The 22,444-nt window shown below is 41.2% G+C and overlaps 1 protein-coding gene across 6 annotated transcripts in view; it reads left to right on the top strand.

Moving 5' to 3' along the window:
* The window catches only part of FBXO7 (F-box protein 7), a 26,108-nt gene continuing 3,664 nt past the window's right edge, over positions 1-22,444 (top strand). For 2 of the 6 annotated variants that reach the window (XM_045062290.1, XM_045062288.1), the window contains exons 1-9: positions 1-290; positions 3,907-4,201; positions 9,146-9,373; positions 10,683-10,824; positions 12,943-13,026; positions 16,085-16,180; positions 17,968-18,144; positions 20,251-20,288; positions 21,268-21,281. In XM_045062290.1, coding sequence (XP_044918225.1) covers positions 169-290; positions 3,907-4,201; positions 9,146-9,373; positions 10,683-10,824; positions 12,943-13,026; positions 16,085-16,180; positions 17,968-18,144; positions 20,251-20,288; positions 21,268-21,281 — 1,196 coding nt within the window. In that variant the 5' untranslated portion in view covers positions 1-168. Of the gene's footprint in view, positions 291-331; positions 481-3,906; positions 4,202-9,145; positions 9,374-10,682; positions 10,825-12,942; positions 13,027-16,084; positions 16,181-17,967; positions 18,145-20,250; positions 20,289-21,267; positions 21,962-22,218; positions 22,412-22,444 lie in introns of those variants that run through there. The other 4 variants (XM_045062287.1, XM_045062289.1, XM_023257414.2 and 1 more) reach the window with 4 other exon arrangements.

Raw genomic sequence — 22,444 nt, forward strand, 5'->3', positions numbered from 1 at the left:
GGGCGCTCAAGTTCCAGAGACCGGCCGGCAGGGGCCGTGGCGGGGCCTTCACTCCGCTGCTCCTCGGCACCCCTACGGCTCCGGTGGTAGACGCTCCGGGCCCGCCGCCGCGCCGTCGTCACCGTCGCCGCCACCGCGTCCGGGCCTCCGGGCCCTACCGCCGCCGCCATGAAGCTACGGGTCCGGCTGCAGAAGAGGACCTGGCCGGTGGAGATGCCAGACGCGGAGCCGACGCTGGGGCAGCTGCGCGCGCACCTCAGCCAGGCCCTGCTGCCGTCGTGGGGCTTCAGGTAGGCGGGGGGTGGGGGGGCGCGCCCGCCCCGGGCTGTCACGTGAGGCCGGGCGACAGCGGGGCGTAGCGGGTCCGGGACTGTGACGCGCGCAGGCCGGGCGCGGCGCGGGCGCTGGGGCTGCAGCTCGCCGGCTCCCGGCTCGCGGAGGACATGGCCCGGCGTCCCGGGGGCTCCGTTCCCCTGCAGGGTGAGCCCTCGCTTCGCTTCTGCTGCAGAAGAAACCGGGGACGTGCCGGGGCGCAGACTTCTCGCGCCCTTTTAAAGTGTGAAATTGGAAATGAGGGGTTTGGTGTGGGGTAGACCTCTCCAGGCCCTCTGGGATTTAAGTTCACCGTCCCCAGCTGTCGCAGTGTTCCAAGGGAAAAGTCTGGAAAGTTCTAGAAGTTAGAAACCGGCCCTCCGTCGAGGCCACCTGTGAGCGGGCCGCTGCTGGGGCCGCGGTAACCTCGAGGCCGCTTTGAGTGCTCACGTGCTGGGCCGCGGCGAGCACTTTGGCTTGCCCTCCGCAGAGTTTTACAGACTGCGGGCGGTCGGCATTTGTCATCTCCTTTTACTTCCCTGGGCGAGATGTTGTGTTTTTGCCAAAACTAAGATAAACGTTGGCCTTGGGATGTCCCTGGAGAGCTTGCAGTTTGGGGACAGTGACATTGAGAAATTAAGGATCAGATTTTGCTATTATGAAGTTGCGAATGAGATGGCTTTGCTTCCAAGGGAGAATTTTCTGGGGACAGTAAACTGGGAGTAGAGGGACAGAAATAAGGGTAGTCCCTTGCTGAGCTAGCAGATTTGGAATTTGAGTGTGCTAAGAAAAAATAAACGTGTTCGCTGGGGCTTTTTAGGTGTATTGTTCATAAGAAGACCTTTCTCTTAATTAAGTGGATCCTTTTTATAAGACTTACATACTTTCATTTGGGGGGAATTCAGTAAAATGAGGCCATATTATGAACTTCTCACCCTTTCATTTTTCAGGGTAAAACACCGTATTAAAAGTAAGGCTGTTTTTCTCCAAATTAAAAATGAGGGTGTTGACATAATAACTTTTGAACATTATGTTAAGTGACATGCCTGCTGTTATTTATTGGTGTTAAAACCTAAGCGTTTTGTATGCTGGTATCATTAGCCCACCAGACAATTTCAAAAGTAACTTCTTTCTAAAAGATTTTTCATATATATGTGTATATTTATTATTATTATTTTAATTAGGAGAGACCGTCTTGAAAGGACTATTTATCTGAGAGCCCAAGTTAGTTTCTCCCTTGGGTTTGTTTTTACAGTTGAGGCTGGTTAACTGGAAGGAATGTAAGCTTCAGCTTGTGAAAGTAAATTTGTTCTTCCGAAAGTATGTTCATTTTGTAATATATAGGCAGTTTTAAAATCGTCCCTGTGACATTATTATTTTTAAAATGTCTTCTCTGAGCAAGTGGATCTGGGATTGCCATAAAATATCTTTAAAAGGCTTGGTGTTTCTAGGATGGCTTTTCCTGATGGATTTAAATATTTCTTCAGTTTCAGAACACCAGTTTTTAATTCCTCCCCTGGAAAGGTCTATGTTACTTTAGAAATAGCTCTTCCCTTTTTCTAAAGGTTGGGGTGGGGGGAAGGCCAGCATTTTTATTAATGACACAGTTCTTTAGTTTTTCTACAGGGAGATGTTTGAATGAACATTGTATTAGATACTATTAAAAAAAAAAAACCACTTTTGCTGTGACAGAAGATCCATAAGAACATACTTCATTTGAAGTGTTTCTTTTTTTCTGCTGAAGTCGGGATGGTGTTTTTTGGGGCATCTGGCAGACGTTCAACAGTCTTTGAAAACAGAAACACAGCTACTTATTTTCTGATAAGCAGGTGTAGGTTCTAGAACTTCAGTAATTTCTCTACCAAAGGTACTTTAATTGGTAAGAAAAAAATGTACTTGTGAAAGAAAAATGAATTGTGAACATTTGTGAAAATGCAGCATTGTAAGAATAAATAGAACATGATTTTCAAAGAACTTCATCCTTGGTTAACCTCTCAAAAAGTTAATGAAGTCAGCATTGCTGAGTGTAAATGTCTTGTAAAAAGTTCTGCAATGGTTTGTTAATTACCCCTCACCACTTTGTGGTGAAATGATGGTTATTCTTTCAAATCAGGTAGTCTGTGATGTGGAAGGGATGAGAGTTCATTGCTTCAGGCTAATTTGAGCTCTTAGCTTGTTTAGCAGTGAGTTTTTGGATTTGTGCTATTCTTACTATAAAAGGTTATCAGTAAGAAAGGTGACCTTGTATTTATCAGCAGGAGGGATGTATTTGTACTCATCTTTTTGTGATTGTGAATATTCATTTAAGACGTGGGTCTAGTATTTTGGAGCAGATATAAGCTGATTGTCCTGTAAGAACACTGACTAGGTAACCCCGATTTCAGTTTCATTTTCCCAACTACTCTTTATTGGTTGCGTTTATTCCATTAATACTTTTATTAGTCAAGAGCTGGAGATACAGTTTTGAACTAGATAGATGAGATACCTGAAGTTATGAAGCTTAAATTCTGGTGGTGGGGGTGGAGGAGAGATGGTCAATAAATATGGAATTTTCACATAGTGATGTTACAATAAAAATAAAACATAAAATGGAATAGAGTGGTGGAAGTTAGGCAGAAGGCATCTCTGTAGAGATGGCATTTGAATTGACACAGAATGATGAGAGTCAGTCCTTTGAAGATCTGGAAGAGTAAATGCAGAGGCCCAGAGGTTGCAATGAGGTTGATGTGTTTTGAGAAACGGGATGGAAAGCTTATGTTAATAGGGAACAGTAAAGAGAAGGCTGGAGGAGATAGGAGAAGTGGGTAGGGGGTCACATGTTGGGCTTTGGAGGCCATGTTAAAGATTCCATTCCAAGTTCAGCCACAAGTCACTGGAGGAGGATTTTGAGCAGAGGAATCATGTGACATAGTTTGTACTTTATTTTTAAATTTTTTTATTTTTAAAATGTTTAGTTTTGAGAGAGTGCAAGCAGAGGAGGTGCAGAGAGAGAGGGGAATAGAGGATCTGAAGCGGGCTCTGTGCCGACAGCAGAGAGCCCGTTGCGGGACTTGAGCCCACAAACTACGAGATCATGATCTGAGCCAAAGTTGGATGCTTGACTGACTGAGCCACTCAGGCACCCCTCATAATTTTCAAAAGAGTGTATTTCCTTGACTCTCAGATACTGTCATTCTTAAGATGCGTATTGTTTTATGTAACACTAAAGGAAAAAAAAATGTCAGTTAAGCTGTGATGTGTTATGAGTTTTAAGAAGCATCCCTGTTTCAAAGATATCCAAGTTACAAAGGATGTAAAGTGTGTATCTTAGAATTGATGAAAACATGGATTAATGATAGAGAGTTACTGTATCCTATCACCCAGGCTAGAATTGTAGCCATTAGAAATCTATAACTTAGGCACTTGGTGATAACAAATAATTTTGATATTTTTTGTAAAACTTTGGCTTCCTTTTTATTTTTGGTTTGTTTTTGTTACTTATTTCTCCTAGGACTATACCATGTATCTTATATATGTTCCTAGTGTATTGAAGGTAATGGTAGCTATGGGTAATGGTAGGTAGCTCTTACTATCCTTATCCATCTTTCTTGGCAGTTCTGATACCCGGTTTGCAATCACATTGAACAACAAGGATGCCCTCACTGGAGATGAAGAGACCTTGGCTTCATATGGGATTGTTTCTGGGGACTTGATATGTTTGATTCTTGAAGATGCCATTCCAGCACCTAACTTACCTTCATCCACAGATTCAGAGCATTCCTCACTCCAGAATAATGACCAACCCTCTTTGGCCGCCAGCTCCAATCAGTCCATCGTACAGGATGAACAACCAAGTGATTCATTCCAAGGACAGGCAGCCCAAACTGATGTCAGGAATGATGAAAATATGGTAGGTATTAACATCAAGATGAGAAAAGGGGTAATTAATAAAGGATACTGAACACCTTGACTGAATTCTGTATCAGGGTAATTATTGTTAGTAGATTGCAGATCGTATTCTTGTAGAAATTTTTAAACTGCTAAATGGTTGGACCATCCGAAGAGCCCAGTGTTTACCTATTTCTTTTGTTCAGACACTCACTCCTTCAGATGGTTTGTCCTTTGGCTCCTGTTTTTGCCTCTGAGCTCATGATTCCCAGCCTAGCTTCTCTGGTCTGCTCCACCCATTAAGGCTATATAGAGTCCAGTTATTTCCAAATTGTTTGCAGGACATTTATACCTGGATTTTAAACGTTGTTACTTCAGACTCTGTGCCAACATAAATTTGGAAATATGAACTAATGTTCTCTTCCCAAACTAGCTGCCCTTTCTCTCAGTGGCACCACTGTTTTCCTGAGCTTAAAACCCTGGAATGATTTTTGTCTACTTATATCCAGCCCCTTAACAAGCCCTGTCAGTGTTTCCTTTCCATTCCAGGCTTCCAGTGTCTGTCCTTCAGTCTATTTTCTGTGTTCATCTTTTCCCGACACGGTTTTGACTTTGTTGTTCCCTTGTTCTGTAGTAGCTGTGTGTCCTTGATACACCAGTGCTTACAATTTTTGAGCTGAAAAAGTCCAAATATTTCTAACCCTGTCATGCTACAGAGGAAGAAAATGCTGTCCCTAGTCTTTAAGGCTTTTCAGGGCCAGTTTCTGTTCTTCCCTCAGTAAACCGTCACCTGCAGTCAGATCAGAGTCCTTATCATTTTCCCTGTGCCAGCCAGCACATTCATGTGTTTGCGCACGTACACACACACACACACACACACACACACACACACACACACACACACACACAGACTGGTGACTGCTTCACGTTTTTGCTCTTGCCATTCACCCAGCCTGGAATGCATGGCCTTTCCTCCCTCTCCTGTCTCTGCCCATCTTCCAAGGCCCTGCCAGCCACAGCCCCAATGATCATCTTTAATTTCTTTATCGATCATCTGTATTGCCTTGTAAACACCCCCTTAGTGATTACCCTGCCTTTTGATTTCTTGTGTGGCACAAATGATGAAATTTATTACTGAGTTTTTTAATACTAATACATATGTAATCATGTTAATTGTTTTTTGTGTGTATACTTACTACTTAAGCTTAGTTGTTATTTTGTTTTTTTTTTCAGGCTTTAAACACTTATGAATATAAGTATTCATTGTGCCTGTAACCTCAATAAGTATAGACAGTTGCTAAGAAGAAATGCTTTTTAATAGATTGGTAATATGTTGAGATTTTTAGTAATAGTATATAGAGAAATTAAGCAATTTTAACAAGGCTTTATAAAGCTCAGAGTATTTTTATTAATTTTTTTTAGGAAGTATTATGTATCTCTGTATTTCTGTCTCATGGAGGTAATTTAGGGAATAAGTAAGAATACTTAGCTACATATTTAAATTATATTTCTGAATCATCTTTGCTGTTAGACACATTCAGAGATTCTGGTGGAAGGGTCCATTCCTTTTATTTCTGTATACTTATAAAATTGTCCAGTAAGATGGAACTCTTCATAATATATGTGATATTTACTTTACTAGTTTCCTTTTGAAAAATTTTGAGAAATTAATATTGCTTCAAGTTAGTAATTCTAGTTCTAAACGCGTGTTGTTTTGTATTCTCAGACTTGTATAGGGCGACTAAGCTTGTAATCTTGAAGTAAGTAAGCTTGAAATCTCCTAAGTGTGCTTCAAGTACTTGAAACAGTATGATCTGTTCATTAAATGTAGAATGATGTATTAGAAAAGGAAGATAGACAGGTGCCTGGGTGGCTCAGTCGGTTAAGCCTCAACTTCAGCTCAGGTCATGATCTCGCGGTTTGTGGGTTCGAGCCCCATGTTGAGGAGCCTGGAGCCTACTTCAGATTCTTATTAAAATTCTGTGTTTCCATCTCTCTCTGCCCTCCCCTGCTCATGCCCTGTCTTTCAACAACAACAACAACAAAGGAAAATAGATGGGTAAAACTGGAAACAATAGGAAAATTTTACTTGTAAAATTTGAAAATTAAGTGTAATTTTCTTATTTTCATTTATTTGGGAATTCTAGTACCTGTTGAATCTTTAAGGGAAATGGGAATAATGTGGTATCAGACTCTAATATTAGCCCTAAAGTGCATTTTAATCACCTATTGCCATCATTTGTACATGACATGACAAATGATTTATTTAAAGAGGTGGTGTTGTGGGGTGCCTGAGTGGCTCAGTTGGTTAAGCGTCTGACTTCGGCTTAGGTCATGATCTCACAGCTTGTGAGTTGGAGCCCTGCATTGGGCTCTGTGCTGACAGCTCAGAGCCTGGATCCTGCTTTGGATTCTGTGTCTCCCTCTCTCTCTGCCCCACCCCTGCTCATACTCTGTCTCTCTCTCCTTCAAAAATAAATAAACATTAAAAAAATAAAGAGGTGGTGCTGAGCATTTTCCTCCTGATTTCCACATGTATGAAGAATATCATAGATATTTCATATCCTATCAGAATGGCTCAGAATGTTAATGGTTGTTATGGAGTGGGAGTTGGGTTTGATAAGCTCACCAGGGAGTTCTGATACCTTCCTCCCATGGCTTTATCAGTTTAGAGTAACTCTTTTTAAAAATATTTTCTCCACATAGATTCTCTCCCACACAACCGTCAATAGTAGCAAACGGCCCAAAGTTAGGTATAGTAGATAAGTAAGATGCAAAGCGCTTATAGGCTTCATAATTTTGGTGATAAGTGGTTTTAATAAGTAGTTTCTGTTTGCCTAGAAGTATTATGGAGCCTCCTTTTTTTGGTAGTATGAATTGTCATTGGCCTCTAGGTTTTAACACGTGAATTTGGATCTTTTTCATAAGCCAATAAGGGCTATGTCCTCAGGGATTCTGGAGGAACTGCCTCTTGCTTTCTTATATTTTTCCATCCTTTCATTTATCCTATGTAATTTTAATTTCCTCTGCCCTTTCTTTAATGGAACGATGATCTTGAAGAAACATGTGTTTTGCATTAAGAGTTGAGCACATGCTTAGGAGACAAACTTTCTGAGCAAAATTAATACAAGTAACATAGTCTTATTGAAGCAGTGTATTGTGTCTGAAAGCCTGAACTGTGAGTCTGGAGATCTTGGTTCATTTCAGGTTTTTATTAGCTGGTAACCTTGATTGTGTTACTTAATCTGAGTCAGTTACAGCATGTATGAAAAGGCAACATCATCTGACTTTACTGTTTTATAGACTTTTTTATGGTACAAATGAGAAGACACTGAAAACAAAACCAAATTATGAAATTTTAAGATACTGTTCTTAAGCATTGGTTCAACAAGCATTTGTTGAGCACCTGCTGTGTGCCAGGTACTGTATTGGGATTAGAAAAGTGTGTGACACGTAGTCTGTTCCTTTTTTTTTTTTTTTAAATGTTTATTTTTGAGAAAGAGACAGAGTGTGAGCAGGGGAGGGGCAGAGAGAGGGAGATCCAGAGTCTGAGTGCCTGAAGCAGACTCCAGGCTCCGAGCTGTCAGCACAGAGCACAATACGGGGCTCGAACCCACGGACTGTGAGATCATGACCTGAGCTGAAGTTGGACGCTTAACCGACTGAGCCACCCAGGCATCCCTACTCTGTTCCTTTCTAAGCTTGCAGTCTTGGTAGGATATAGGTGTGAAATCAGGAAAGTGCAGTAGTCAAGGCCTTTGCAAGTCAGGGTGGTAGTCTGTCTGTACTGCCTCTTTTGCAGAGGTGGGGAACACTGGCGTGGAGAGGAAGGGGCTGGCAGGAAGTGGGCTTGAGAGTCAGGGATCTGGTGAAGTGATGAAGGACCTTGTATGCTAAGGCGTTTAGGAGTTGGGACTTCATTTTCTAGGCCTGCATCTCACAGCATGTCCTCTATGAAACACTTCTTCCCTTAGATTATAAGTAAGTGTTCTGAGGATGCTGGGTACTAAGGAAGGAGAGTAGTGTTTCTTGGCTAAATATTACACACACATTATTATTGTTGGACTTCTCAGAGCTCTGTAATGCCACGATGTATTTTGTGAATGTGGAGGGTGAGGTTCGGTGGCTATAGCATGTAGTATTTTCCAAACTTAATTGATTGTAGACCTCTTTTTTCCTGAGGACATCTAGGGCCACATCCCAAGGCACAATTTAGGGGAATGCTGCGATCTGCACTAGGGAAATACTGGCAAGTTTTAAGCTTGGTTATGGGACATAATTGGATTTTTAAAAAAGATTATGTATGTATGTGTTTTGAGAGGGAGCCCATGTAAGCAGGGTTTGGGGGTGCAGAGAGATTGGGAGGGAGAAAATCCCAAGCAGGCTCTCTGCTCACAGCACAGAGCCTGACACGGGGCTTGATCCCACAAACTGTGAGATCACATATAACCTGAGCTGAAACCAAGAGTCAGATGGTTAACCGACTGGGCCACCCAGGCCCTCCCATAATTGGATTCTTAATTGTCAGAAACTCTCGCAGCAGTGGGTGTCTTGGAAGACGAAACGGAGTCAGGGATCCTTGGGGAAGCTATTGCTGGATGTCAAGAGGTAAATGAGTCTAAAGTACCACTGGAGTAGTAGGGGCAGATTTTAGAGGTATTTTGGACATAGATTCAGTGGAACTTTGATCACGACGAAAGTAGAGTTTAGTGAGGTAGAGGGAGGAGGCTAGGTTGATTTCCAGTTTTTGGCATACTGGCCAGGATGAACGGAGATAAGGAATTCAGGATGGGGAATAGATTGCCAGCTCATTTATTTAGGAGGGCTCACTTAAAATGTGTCCCATTTCTGAAGCTAATAACATGCTTTGGCTTTGGGCACTAATCTGAGTTCACTTCAGGATACACAATTAACTGTAAAAATAAGTGTCTATTTAATGAATTCATTGATTTGTTATCTTTTTCAGTCGGGGCCTAGCCAGACTTTTGAAACTGAGTCAGTTCAAGATGTTGTGGCTATGGAAGAGGGCACAGGTGTCTGTCCCTCAGAACCGATGCTCTGCAGTGAGTCGGTGGAGGGGCAAGTGCCACATTCATTAGAGGTCCTGTATCACTCAGCCGACTGTTCCAGTCCCAGTGATGCCCTGATAGTGTCAATACATCTGCTCATGCTGGAGTCAGGTTACATACCTCAGGTAAGGCTACAAACAGAATACATCGTGTTGGGGTTTCAGCCTCCCATTGGGGATGGGGGTGTACTAACAAACATCACTAGGGTGTTGTGGAACTCTAGATCTCTATATTAAATGCAGTTGAGTGTTAAATGTAAAGTGCTGAATGCAGTGATGGGAATACAGTAGGTGGTCAATAAACGCTCCCTCTCTCTTTTTTTCCCTTCATTTCTGTTGTCAGTTGTGTCAGTTTGTATTATAGAAGTGGTGGCAATTATGGTAAAAAGATTATGATAATATGAAATGAACTGTGGTCAAGAGTGTGGGGCGGGCATGTCTAGAGGGATGGCTCACTGGATTATTTTTTATGTTAATGGCTTTGAATTGTCAGTAATCCAGTAAAGATTCAGTTAGGAAGAGGGACATTATTCCCTTCATTCATTCATTCTCTGTTTGGTAAGTATCTACCACTGACAGGTACAGTGCTTTGTCCCTGCTCTCAGGTTGCTTCTAGTCCAGGAGTGGGGGAGAGAGACAGTCTACGAACCATCAGTATATTGGTTAAATTCTAGGAGAGACGTATATGTGTACGGGATGCCAGAGAGTCCTGGAGAGGAACAATTAGAGTTTCTCAAACCTTTGCCTAAGAATACTTGGGGATCTTCCTAAAATGCAGATTCTGATTTAGTAAGTCTAGGGTAAAGCCTGAGATTCTGGATACTCCTACACAATAGTAATGCTGCTGGTCTGTGGGCCACATTATAAGTAACAAAGATGTAGAGCAATGCAGTGATCATTGAATACCCGCAGCATGCTATGATCTGAGCCAGGAATTAGGATATAAAGATATTGGGACAAGTCCTTGTCCCTAAGGAGTCCATAAGTGGGGGAGAGAAGTAGATAAAAAGAAAATTATAATGTATGACAATAGAAGTGTGTAACAATAGAAATAAGAACAGAATGTTAGGGGATAAAAGGGAATGACAAACGGGAGTTTTTTTTTTAAAGGCTTCACAAATGCACTGCTATTTGAGGTATGGTCTTCAATAATGATACTGCTTTGCTAGGCAGAGAAGTAAGTCTTTGAGGAGAGAAACAATCCCTGTCTCTGATGTGACTTTATCCATTTGAACATTTTGATGGAGGAGAATACATTTAAACGTTTTTCTATCAAAATTTTATTACTAGCTGTAGTAATGATGTGACAGATTTTATTAAGGGGACTGTACGGAATGCTTATTTCCAGACAAGTTAGGGGCCTGTTGGATTTTTAATCCTTTTTGAGAGTAGCACTTCTCTTCATTATTTGTTTCTCTTTCCTTTCATTCCCCAGGGGCCTGAGGCCAAAGCCATGTCCATGCCAGAGAACTGGAGGTCGGGCGGTGTGTACAAGCTGCAGTATACACACCCTCTCTGCGAGGGCGGCTCTGCTGCTCTCACCTGTGTGCCTTTGGGAAACCTAATTGTCATAAATGGTAATGGAGGGCTGTTGGTTTACCAACACTGACATGTTTCCAGACTATAGCTGCTTCAGTGATTGGCTCTTGTGATACAGTTGCATCTTTCTCAACTTTGTTGAGTCTCTAGGCTGCTGATACCCCGAGCCTGAAAGGTTGTAGAATGTGTGGGTAGATGTTTAGGCTGGCAGCCTTCTCTCTCCGGGCAGCCGTAGCCTTCAGCCTTCTTAACCTTGCGATATTATTGCTGCGGGGAGTGTTGTGATCTTTGAAGTGAGATGATCTATTACATTTGAGCACTTTGTGCCTATGGGTGACTTTTCTATGTTTATTTTTTTTAACAGAGATCTCGAACTGAGAGATGGTAAGAGGTGAGATTGAGCTGGGGTCACTTTTTATCCCATTTGGCGTCTCTGAACAGTAATGCATAGAAACACTGCTAAGCACTGCTTTAGTATGTGTGTGCTTGATCCCTCGACCTGCAGGAAAGTCACTCTGACTAGTTTCTTTTTCTAGTTCTCTTTCATATTGGCAGTTTCACAGGGATAGCAGTGCCTGTATTTGTTTGTATTTCATTTTAGCTCAGAGGCCACCCAGAGGTCCGTACATCTACCAGTGGTCTATGGAATAGTCTCATAATCACGTGTTCTAGAGAGCCATTTGAGTGACTAGAATCTTTCATTTCCGTTCTGTTCTGATTTTTGATTTCTTTATCCTTCAGCTAGCTAAGACAGCTTGGTGGGGTTGCAGTGGCTGCATTTTTGGTTTTTCAGTGCAGCTCACCTTTTGTGTAGCAAAGGCAGTTGCTTTGATGCCTCGTGGTTTCCTGTGCTCTGTGGCACTGGTTCCGCCAGGATGGATGAGTGAGGAGGCTTCACGGAACGTGTATTGCCGCGTGCACCTTGAGCGGCACCATGTTCTTCTGTTGCGTTATCAAGGTCCCTTCTGAGAGTTTGTTTGAAACATGTTTGTTCTGCAGAAATTTGCTTCGAAAACCACTGGCATACATGGTCATGATCTTTGAAGTGAAAGGTGGTTCCATGTCCCCTGTGATGTAATTTGTGGTATTTCCTTTTAGTCACTAGATTCCTTGCGATGTTCCGTAAAAGTCTCAAATCTCAGCTTTACCAGTATTGGTGGTATTCTGTGCCGGTCAGAATGTGTCTGATGGCAGGTGGACTAGTCACATGTCTTCAGCGACTCATCACAGTTAGCAAGCACACCTTTCAGTTGGGTGTTCTTACACACAGAGAGCCAGCAGTTTCTGCCTCCTTGCAGGCGTCCTGCCCCGTCACATCCTAATGTGCGAGGTTGAAGCTACCAACTTCATTTTTGCCTCCGTTTCTTACAAAAGCACTTTAACAACGCGTGTGATAATCTCTATTTACTAGTTTCAAGATATATAACATAAAGAGAATGGCTGTTAAATGTCTCAAAGATACCTGAGTTTCTGATATTTTGTTCTTTTACTGCTCCTGGCAGATCAGCTACTTGCAGACTTGTGTGGCAGCCAGCCATTCCAGGCTTGGTTCTTTGAAAAGGAGCAGTGTGTCTTTAAGTCTTTTCCTTCGCCCAAGACCTCCTGCTCAGCGCACATGTGCATGAGCACGTCACTGGCTCTTTCATGGCATGAGATGAAGTGAGCCTTTGTATATGAACCTTCTGGTGATGTCAAGAATATTGGTCCTTTGGGTCTAGAAAGAGATGATGTTGTGAAAACTAGCAGGATTCTTTTAGTAAACAAGGCAAAACTCATTGCCAAGGATTAAATAAAAAAAATAAATGGAGTTTTTGGTGACCTTGTTGGAAATAATGGTTTTATTGTGTTTAACTGTCTCCTATTAACCTTGCTGTGTATCTTTCAATGAGTAATAAGCTGTTGTTGGTAATACCTACTGGATTTTATATAGAAGTGCATACTCTAGTTTTTAGAGGGGTTTGTTTTAGAGTGATTTTACTTGATGTGATGGCAGGTTTCCACTTTGGACTTTGTTGTGAGGGAAGGAAATGAGTGTAGAGCAGTTTGTATAGTGTGTCCTTCGTATGTTGGGACAGGGAAGTGGAAGCCCATGCTAGATAAGGAAGGCAATTGAGGAACTGACAAAAATGATTTGTCTCTCTTTTGCTTATTTACAGCTACACTAAAGATTAACAGTGAGCTCAGAAGTGTGAACAGATTGCAGCTGCTGCCAGAGTCATTTATTTGCAAAACAGAACCAGGTAACATAAGTATGGTTGAACTTTTGGGATGAAGCTTTGAGAGGTTTGCTTTAACAAAACTAAATGGTAATGTTTGAGTGACTGAAAATTTCTGAATGAGATTAAAGCAAATTTAAGACAGTGTTGCAGGGTATCTGTTTCTTTCCTGCTTTCCTCTTGGAATGCTGAATCATATTTATGCTGCCATTATGGAACGACACTAGTATGTAATTCATTACTTGTGATGTTGATGCTTCATAATTTATGAATTAATCTTGGGATTTTTCTCGTATTTAATCAGTATGGAGAGGATCTGCATTTTGTGGAAACCATACAGTGCAACTTCATTATTGAAGATTATTGGAGGAAAAACTACTCAGAATGTTAGTTTAAACCAACATAGATTTGGTTGCTGTTTGATCAGATTTACCAAAAGTTTACATTCTAGGCATGGTTTTGCTTGTATTCTGTAAGATTACTAATAGATGCAAAGACAAGTTATCCTTTTTATTTTGTTAGTTAAATTCAAAGTATGAGAAGCAGGTAGGTGGTTGAAGGAGAGGAGATGGGTGGAGAGAGAACTCACGTCTCTAAGCGCTTGTTTTGTGCTGGACACGTGCCTTGACAGATGCTATTCCATTTCGTCTTTCTAGTAACTTAGGAGGGTTTTAAAATCTAAATGTGGTGTCATGGGGTGGTGGCATTGGCAGTGGTGTCTTTAAGGGAAGGCTACCTAGAGCTAGGTCTTTGCTTTGAAGGCCTAGAGACTGACTCTTGTTAGTTTCCCGGGCAGATCAGGCCGAGTTCTGTGAACGTCCGTGAACCAAAACTGATGGGAAATGGGGACATCTGGATACATGTTTATAATGATCTCTGGACATTTAACATCATACTACACCAGTGTTTCTTAACCTTCGTTTTCTTATCCATCCCTTGAGGAACCTTTGTAGAAAATCTGTCCCCCTTCCATTCTCTTCCATGAAATTTTAATACCATAGATATATAGTGTATTTTCATTTGTGTACTGTGGCCCTTTGGAGGGTCACAAACCAATGGTGTAGCTAGGGTTTGTTTTGTTTCTGCCTTCCGAGAACCAGTTTTTGTTCCATTGTGGGTGGCACTGCCCCTGTTGAGCATGAACTAGACTGATAAATGTGTAAAGATGTCTCACCATTGGGAACAGGAAAACTTGAAATTCTTGGCCACAACACTGTTTCTCTCCACACTAGGGAGTACTTTGCTATGGGGGCTAGAAATACACTCCACTCCACAGTAGTGGAGGTTATTTATGCCCATTTTACAGATTAGGAGACAAGTCTAGAGGAGGTTAAAGTGCTTCAAAGTCACAGAGCTAATAAATGGTGGAATCTAGAATTGGAATAGATTTGACTCCTCAGACTATTTTTTAAAAATAACTTATAGGAATGTAGTTTAGATTCATATTGTTTTTTATTTTTTTTTAACCTTTATTTATTTTTGAGTGACAGAGCATGAGTGAGGGAGGGGCAGAGAGAGGGAGGGAGACACAGAATGTGAAGCAGGCCCCAGGCTCCCAAGTTGTCAGCACAGAGCCCAGTGAGGGGCATGAACCCACGAACTGTGAGACCATGACCTGAGCTGAAGTCGGATGCTTAACCAACTGAGCCACTCAGGCGCCCCCAGATTCGTATTCTTTATGTGGTTTTTATTAAATAAAGAGAAGGGAAGTGAAAGGAAGAAGAAAGTTCATAATGTTCTATTACAGTAAGTTTATGGGCTGTATTAAATATTTTTAATACAGTATTTTTATGTTGGGTAGGGTTATGCTGCCCATTTGACAAGTAATTTTAGTTACTTTATACGGTGGCTTTTATAGTAGAGTACCTAGTATATACTTATTTAAATGCATATTTGTTTTTATTTGTCTTTATACTTGTAAGTTTCTGATTACTTTTGTAATAGATAACCGAAAGAAAAAACTTGTTTAAAAAAATCGTTTTTCACACTGAAAAGCCTTATCCAAATTGACTTTTTAGATATCTTGACATTTGACTTCAAGATTGTAGTTCGTGTGACAAGGATTTAAAGTTTAGCTGCATATCTTTTCTTCTTTGTTATCAGTCAGGTGATAGTGTTTTGTTTCTCAGTGGAGTACCTAGTTACAGAATGGGGCATAAGCACTGTGTGTGGTGCTTTACGTTAACCATTCTTTGGTGCAGGGTGGTATGTATCCCCTTGATATAGGTGAGCAAACAGGTGCGGATCCGAGGGTTCAAGGTCATACACCTGGTCACAGTACGGCGGAATTGCAGGGGAACTTGAGGTCGTATTTGGCAGTGCTTCCCATGCTGCACAGTGCAGGTGAATCATCAGGGGATCTTATGAAATTGCAGGTTCTGATTAAGTAGGTCTGTGGTAGGGCCTGAGATTCAGTATTTCCAAGCAGTTCCCAAATGATGTCAGTTCTGGTGATCTGTGAGCCACACTCTGAGCAGCAGTTTAGTGGCTAAAGTGAGTGCATTGGAGCCAGACTTAGGTTTGTACCCTGCCCTGCCACTTACTCTGAAGCTTTGGATGGGCTTCCATTATCTTGTCCTGTTTTTAAAATGGGGGTCAGAGTATGTCTCTCTTAGGGAGAACCATTGATGTGAAAGAAAGCTTTGAAGAATGTTTAATACACTTGGTGACACTTGGTCGTCATGTGACAAATACCGTTCTACTTCCGCTGGGATCCGGAGAGTGGTTCCCCACTATACCCCCAGTGCCTGGACACTTTGGGCAGGTGCTCAGTAAATCATGCTGTGTGTACAGCTCTCTCACCACAGTGTTTCCTACTATAACTGTAGTCTGTGAATTATATAGGTTGGGTACAGCTCTATTAATTTGAAATCATGAGGTTTTTATCTTTACATCTAAGATTGAGTTTTCAGAGCCACACAGCATATAGTACTTCTACTAGAGACTTTGGTTCACGTCTGTCTATATAAGAATTACTTATGAAAATTTACAACTTTGATTTGTTTGGCAGAAGTAAAGGTTACCATTTCAAGTTTTGCCACTTGATTTTGTTCTGATTTTTCATTAAAAAAAAATACTCTAGGGGAAAATGTGGCCAAGGTCTACAAAGATCTTCAGAAGCTCTCTCGTCTCTTCAAAGACCAGCTGGTGTATCCTCTTCTGGCTTTTACCCGACAAGGTGAGAGACGATAAATGATCACAGGTCAGATGGCTGGAAAGAATAGTAAAAGTTTATGTCTTATGCTTGTGACCCTGACATATGACTCTTGCCTCTTTTCCCCTAGTGAAGTTATGTTCTTTTAAAACTAAGCTTTAATGTTAATTCCTCAAGTGTTATTTACTTCTTGTGTGTATTTCGACAACATTTTGGGCATGTCTTTGTTGTAACTCTTCTTCCAGTGTATCATAAGTGTTGATATGCATTCTTTCCACCTCCTAAGGTTTTAGATACCTTGGAAGCAGGGACTATGTCTTAGCCACTTTTGTATTCTCATGGCCTAACATAGGGTCTGGTCCATAATAGGTTTTTGACAAATATATAAGTAATGTATAGTCTGTAAATTAGGTCTCAGTTTGTTTTTTTTTTTAACATTATTTCTTGGGGTTCTATGCTAGCTCCTTTGGATATTTACATGGATTTTTATTTAGTGCTAACAACCTTGAAGGGGATTTCATCCTCATTTTATAGATGATGAAACTAATTCAGTGAGGTGTATATTTCATTCAGAATTGTTATGTTGGCTCTTATTTGTGGTGTAATAAATATGTTAAAATCTCAATGACTTAAAGCACTTATTTCTCATTCATATGCATGCTGTGTGTGTGGGGGGGGGTGAGTTTTGGCTGAAGGAGTAGTCCTTCATCAGGACATGCTCTCCTTGGAGCAGAGGGAAAAGAAGGCCCAGTGACCGAGCCACACGGTGGTTCTTACAGCTTTTTTGCTCGGAAGTGATACGCTACATGCACTCACATTTTATTGGATGCAACAAAATGGCCAAGCCTGATGGCAGTGTGGCCACCAGGGGAAGCATAATTATAAGCTAGAAAATGAGAATCCTCATCTACCACAATCCCTTAGCTGGAGAAGAACTTCAGGTTTATACATATAGATATGTGGCTTTTATTTGCCATTTGTATGTAGGGATCTTGTATTTTAAGTGTCCAATTGCATGTGCCTAGGCTGCTGTCACCATAGTTTTCTTCTTCATGTGCCGGTGATGGAAAGGAAATATGTGAATTTTAAAATGCTTTATTGGATTTTGATGGTCTTAGCTAGTGGAGATTAGTATCACAGATATTTAAAGGAGCTAATAAATCTCATTTGATTATATGTTATTATTTTTCCTTCTTGGCTTGCCTCTGATATTTATCTACCTCCCTTTTTTTTCAGCCTGCTAGACCTCAGAGAATAGTAATTGCGAACACTTGAGTGCTTGTTATGTGCCAGGCATTGTTCTAAGCACTCTGTATATATTCACACACTTAATTTTCAACTGCATGAATTAGGTAGTACTCCTAACCCATTTTACAGGTGAGGAAATTGAATGGTAGTTAAGTAATCCAAGTGTCCAAAGGCACACAGCTAATAAGTAGCAGTATTGGGAACCAGTTTTAAAAGCCAACAAAGCGTCCATTTTCTGTAATTGAATACAGAAGTTTTTGTTGCATTCATAGAATACTGCTCGAAACAAAGGCCATTGGCTAATATTTGGAAGTTGTCATAGCGATTCATTGGTTTGTATGAAAAAGTATTTGTCTTTCCCCTAAAACATAGAGGGAATAAGGGACTTAGTAGTAGAGCAATATAGCCAACCTGGGGTTAAAATTTTGTTGTAGGTGATGCATATTTGGGTAATTGAAACTACCATCTAATTTGTCACTTAGGAACAAGTTGGTAACTTCCGTTAAATATGTGGGGAAAGCCAGATGTTCTTTACTCACTACCTGTTCTCTTTTTCTTTATAGCGCTGAACCTACCAGATGTATTCGGGTTGGTGGTCCTGCCGTTGGAGCTGAAACTGCGGATCTTCCGACTTTTGGATGTTCGTTCTGTTCTGTCTTTGTCTGCAGTTTGTCGTGATCTCTTTATTGCTTCAAATGACCAACTGCTGTGGAGGTGTTTATATCTGCGGGATTTTCGAGGTAATTGCCACAGTGACATGTTAACAGGAAAAGGACTGGTTCTTACTGAGGTCTGAATTACTCAGCTTGCCAAAAGTTTTTAGTTGTAGGCTCTTTGTCTGTTTAAGAGTTTCAAGTAATCATAACTTGCAGCCTTTTTGGAAGGAGATGCTAAGCCTCATATACTTGTGCCTATATCCTGAAAACTTCGCGTTCGTTTCTGTGTGCTGTATAATGCAAATATCCCAGTAGACTGAGAATAGTTCAGGATAGAAAAACATCAGGTTTATTCTCTCTCTTAGACCATCCTCCATATCTGACTCTGCAGTTTGGTGTATTTCTAAACAACGTCCATGGCTGTGACCAGTGTACCAGTTAGGAGCGCCCTGCTTGCTACCCTGTGGTAAATTGCTGGGGAAGCTTTATTTCTGTATAGTCACATTTATGATGACCTGGTGATTGTTGCAGCAGTGATGGCAGTGGGACTTGGGGATGGAGAGAAGTTACCCCAAATGTACAAGCACTTTGCCTTTTGTATCAAGATTTCCGGATAGAAGCCTAGTGCCCGATTGTAGAATTTCTTTTCTGTGTATCAGTGTTTTGTTTTGTTTTTTAAACTGGTTTGACCCTAGAGTGGGTCATGAAATCAATATATTGGGTCATTAAAAAAAAAATCAGTATTTTTTTTACAAAATAGGAGTAAACTTCTATTTCGGTATATGTATATATAAGTATATACTGCATTGCATTGTAAAAAAACACTGTGGTTCACATAAAAAAAAAATTGATGTGCTATGTATAACATCTTGGGAACTGTAAAATTCTTGGTAGATCCCCTTCGGTTTTTTTTTTTTTTTTTTTTAATAAGAATATTAAGTAGAGTCATTAGGATTGTTAAAGACTTTTTTCCTTTAAAACCTCAGATAGAAGCAGTGAATGATCTGGTCTTTCATATTCCTCCTTGATTCCTCTATGCCTCTGCAGAGTTCAAATGTTATTTTGTTCAAGGAGGCAGCAAGTGTCATCTCAAATTAAAAAAAAAATGATAGTCGAAATGAAAAGACAAAATGACCAAAGTATATAGAAGAATGAACCAAAAAACAGGCTATGATAAAAATAGGCATAAAAACCTTTTTACTTACATACTCAAATTTGGATTTAAAATACAGTCAGTCTCTCTCTCATTTCCAGATTATGGTCCACAAGCTCATCTGTAAGCTGTTCAGATCTTATAACGAATCTCCCTATGGATGTAACGTCATAGGCCCGGAGCTTTTATAAAATCTTCCTTCCATGCCCATATAATAGCTTCTAGGGAAGATATCTCTTTTATCTCAACTCTTCTTAGGTTTTAAAAAATTTTTTTAACTTTTTTATTTATTTTTGAGACAGAGAGAGACAGAGCATGAATGGGGGAGGGTCAGAGAGAGAGGGAGACACAGAATCCGAAACAGGCTCCAGGCTCTGAGCAGTCAGCACAGAGCCCGACGCGGGGCTCGAACTCACATACCGTGAGATCGTGACCTGAGCCGAAGTCGGACGCTTAACCGACTGAGCCACCCAGGCGCCCCTTCTTTAGATTTAAGTTGAAGAGGTTTCTCTTTCCTCATTTCATGTATTTCAAGTAAATGAGTATATTAAAAAATACTTAGTTGTTTCAGTCATACTGATGAAAGTTGGGAGGAAACAACCCAAATAAGAGAACTTCAAGTCATCTTTACCTCCAGTAATGATGGGCTGCAATACAAAGAGATGGTCACCCAGTGTCGCAGAGATTTGAGGTTAGAAGGAGCTGTCACTCTCAGCTGAGACTGGCGGAGGAGGCGCAGTGCAGCGTGGGGCAGTTGAGGAAGAGATAGCGGCCACCCGGTCCTCCATATTCCTGAGGGCGTCACCAATTGGTGTCCCCACGAGCACAGAACGGCAGTAGCTGCCTTCTGCCAGCAAGAGAGGTCTGCGTCGGTGCAGGAGGGTTACAAGGGATGCAGCGTGTTGTGAACAAAGGATTCCTGTTCCTGCGTGTGCGTCATGTGTAAGCTTCAGTTTCCTTAGGTCAGAAGCAAGATTGCTGTTTAACCTGGATGAATGAAGCATTTTAAATTCTTATTTTTTGTTTTTTCTTTGTAGATGGTACTGCGAGAGTTCGAGACACAGATTGGAAAGAAGTAGGTATTTTTAAATATCAAGGCTAATGTTAGTATTAGCGCCGAAGCAACTAGTGAATTAATACATTAAGGCCATATTATCATTTTTGTTATGATGTAATGAAATTTGCTTTTATTAAATTTATTGCTAACTTTCAGTAAGTGAAAATATTTTTAACTTTCATCTTAGACTCAGTCCTTATTTTCTTGTGTAATTACACAGGAAAAGAAGTCTTATTAACACAGCGATTGTTTTTTGACTTTACTTAATATAAAACATTCTTTCTTCCTCTGTTGCAAAACAATTTTTAAGCTGAGTTTTTGTGAGAGAGTGGTCTTCAACTGTCCAGCTAGTTGGAACAGTGCATGCTTGTTTTACGTACAGACGCCTACTCTAAAAGACATTGACAGGACTGAGAAACAGGGTGGACTAGAGAAGGGTCCTCAAATGTGTCCTGAGTGAACAGCATTGTTCCTTAGGAAGATGTTCTGTCCTCTGAAATGGGCTTCTATTTTTTGTTGCTGTTTAGATTGGGATCCTTTAGGAACATGATTCAGGTGAAGAAGTGAATTTAAATGCTGCTCCCCTTCCCCCCAGTACCTTAACTTTATAGTATGTGGCCTGATTTTCTCAACAGATATTTAAATTTTCCACTTTCAAGAAAGGTGGGCCTAAAATTGCATATTAGCTCAAGAGCTGTCGATTGCAGCCTTGAAAGCACATTCCACTCAGTTATCCTTCCTTTGGATTGAGTATTTCCCTGAATTGGCACAGTTGTTCAGTTGCAGTGTGGTTAAAGAGTACAGTTCATTCGGCATTGTGTTCAGAGCTACTGCCTTAGTCGTGCAGATGGAAACTGGTAAAATTTCTGTTGTGTGCACTGGTGTCTTTGCTCCATAGTGTGGGAAGAGGAAAGTGCAGATAAAGCAGTGGAAGCAAATTGGAACTTTGGGGAAACATCCAGATCGCTTACCATATCTTGTTCTTGTGTTTCTACAGCTGTACAGGAAGAGGTACAAACAAAGAAAAGAAGCTCAGAGAGGGCGGCATGTGATGTTCATTCCATCGTCGCCCCACCCCCTCCCATTCTACCCCAACCCCTTGCACCCCAGGCCTTTTCCTCCCAGCTCGCTCCTTCCTCCGGGAATTATTGGTGGTGAATATGATGAAAGACTAACCCTTCCTTATGTCGGGGACCCGATCAACTCACTCATCCCTGGGCCTGGGGAGACACCCGGCCAGTTCCCTCCACTCAGACCACGTTTTGATCCAGTTGGCCCGCTGCCAGGACCTAATCCCATCTTGCCAGGGCGAGGTGGCCCCGGTGACAGATTTCCCTTAAGACCCAGTAGGGGCTGGCCCACTGACAGCCGGCTGCCATTCATGTGATTGATTTGTAATCTCACTTCTGGGGCTTGTTTGGTTTTTGTTTTTTAAAACTGCAGATGTCATTTTGTTGGGGGTGCTGATCTCTAGTGTGTTCTGAGTGCCATGGTGAGGAACGCACACGGTGGCCTTTCGGTAGATACATCTAAAGCTCCAGGGGTGGTAGGGCCCGGAGGTCACTGTATGACCAGGTTGGCTTTGGAAATAGTTGACTACTGACCTCCCCCCGCTCTGAATTTCCCTCTAGGATGAAGGTTGTTCACTGATAATGTTCTGCACCAGATTAAAAAAAATTAAGTATAAATTATATGGCAATCTTGACTTTTATTACAGAAAGATAATGGGATAAAATACTCAGAACAGCTTCACAACATTACTTGGCAATTTCAGAATGATAGAGAACCTATTCAGGGTCATCAGATTGTTGCACTTTTTTTAAATTATTTTTTAGTTACACCCTTTCTTCAAACAAAATTGTTTGCGGAAGCATGATTTATAAAATGAAGCCAAGCTAGGGTGGGTGCTTAGACACCCACCTGCTCAACCCACCTCCTTTCTCTGCAGCTCTTTCCTGGGCTCTGTGATGAAACTTCTGGGTCTGAAGCAGCATTTTTGGACAACTGTGGAGTTATGGGGACTCTTGTTTCTGGCTGCTTCTGGAGTGGAGTTATGATTTTTTTCCTTGTGTTTGCAACGCTTGGTACCTAATTTGTAATCTAAATAGATGACCTCTTTCAACAAAGTTTTTCTGCTTTGAGTGCTGGTCAAGTACTTGTTCTTCAGATTCGCC

The sequence above is a fragment of the Felis catus genome, chromosome B4 (genome assembly GCF_018350175.1).
Source record: "Felis catus isolate Fca126 chromosome B4, F.catus_Fca126_mat1.0, whole genome shotgun sequence".
NCBI lineage: Eukaryota > Metazoa > Chordata > Mammalia > Carnivora > Felidae > Felis > Felis catus.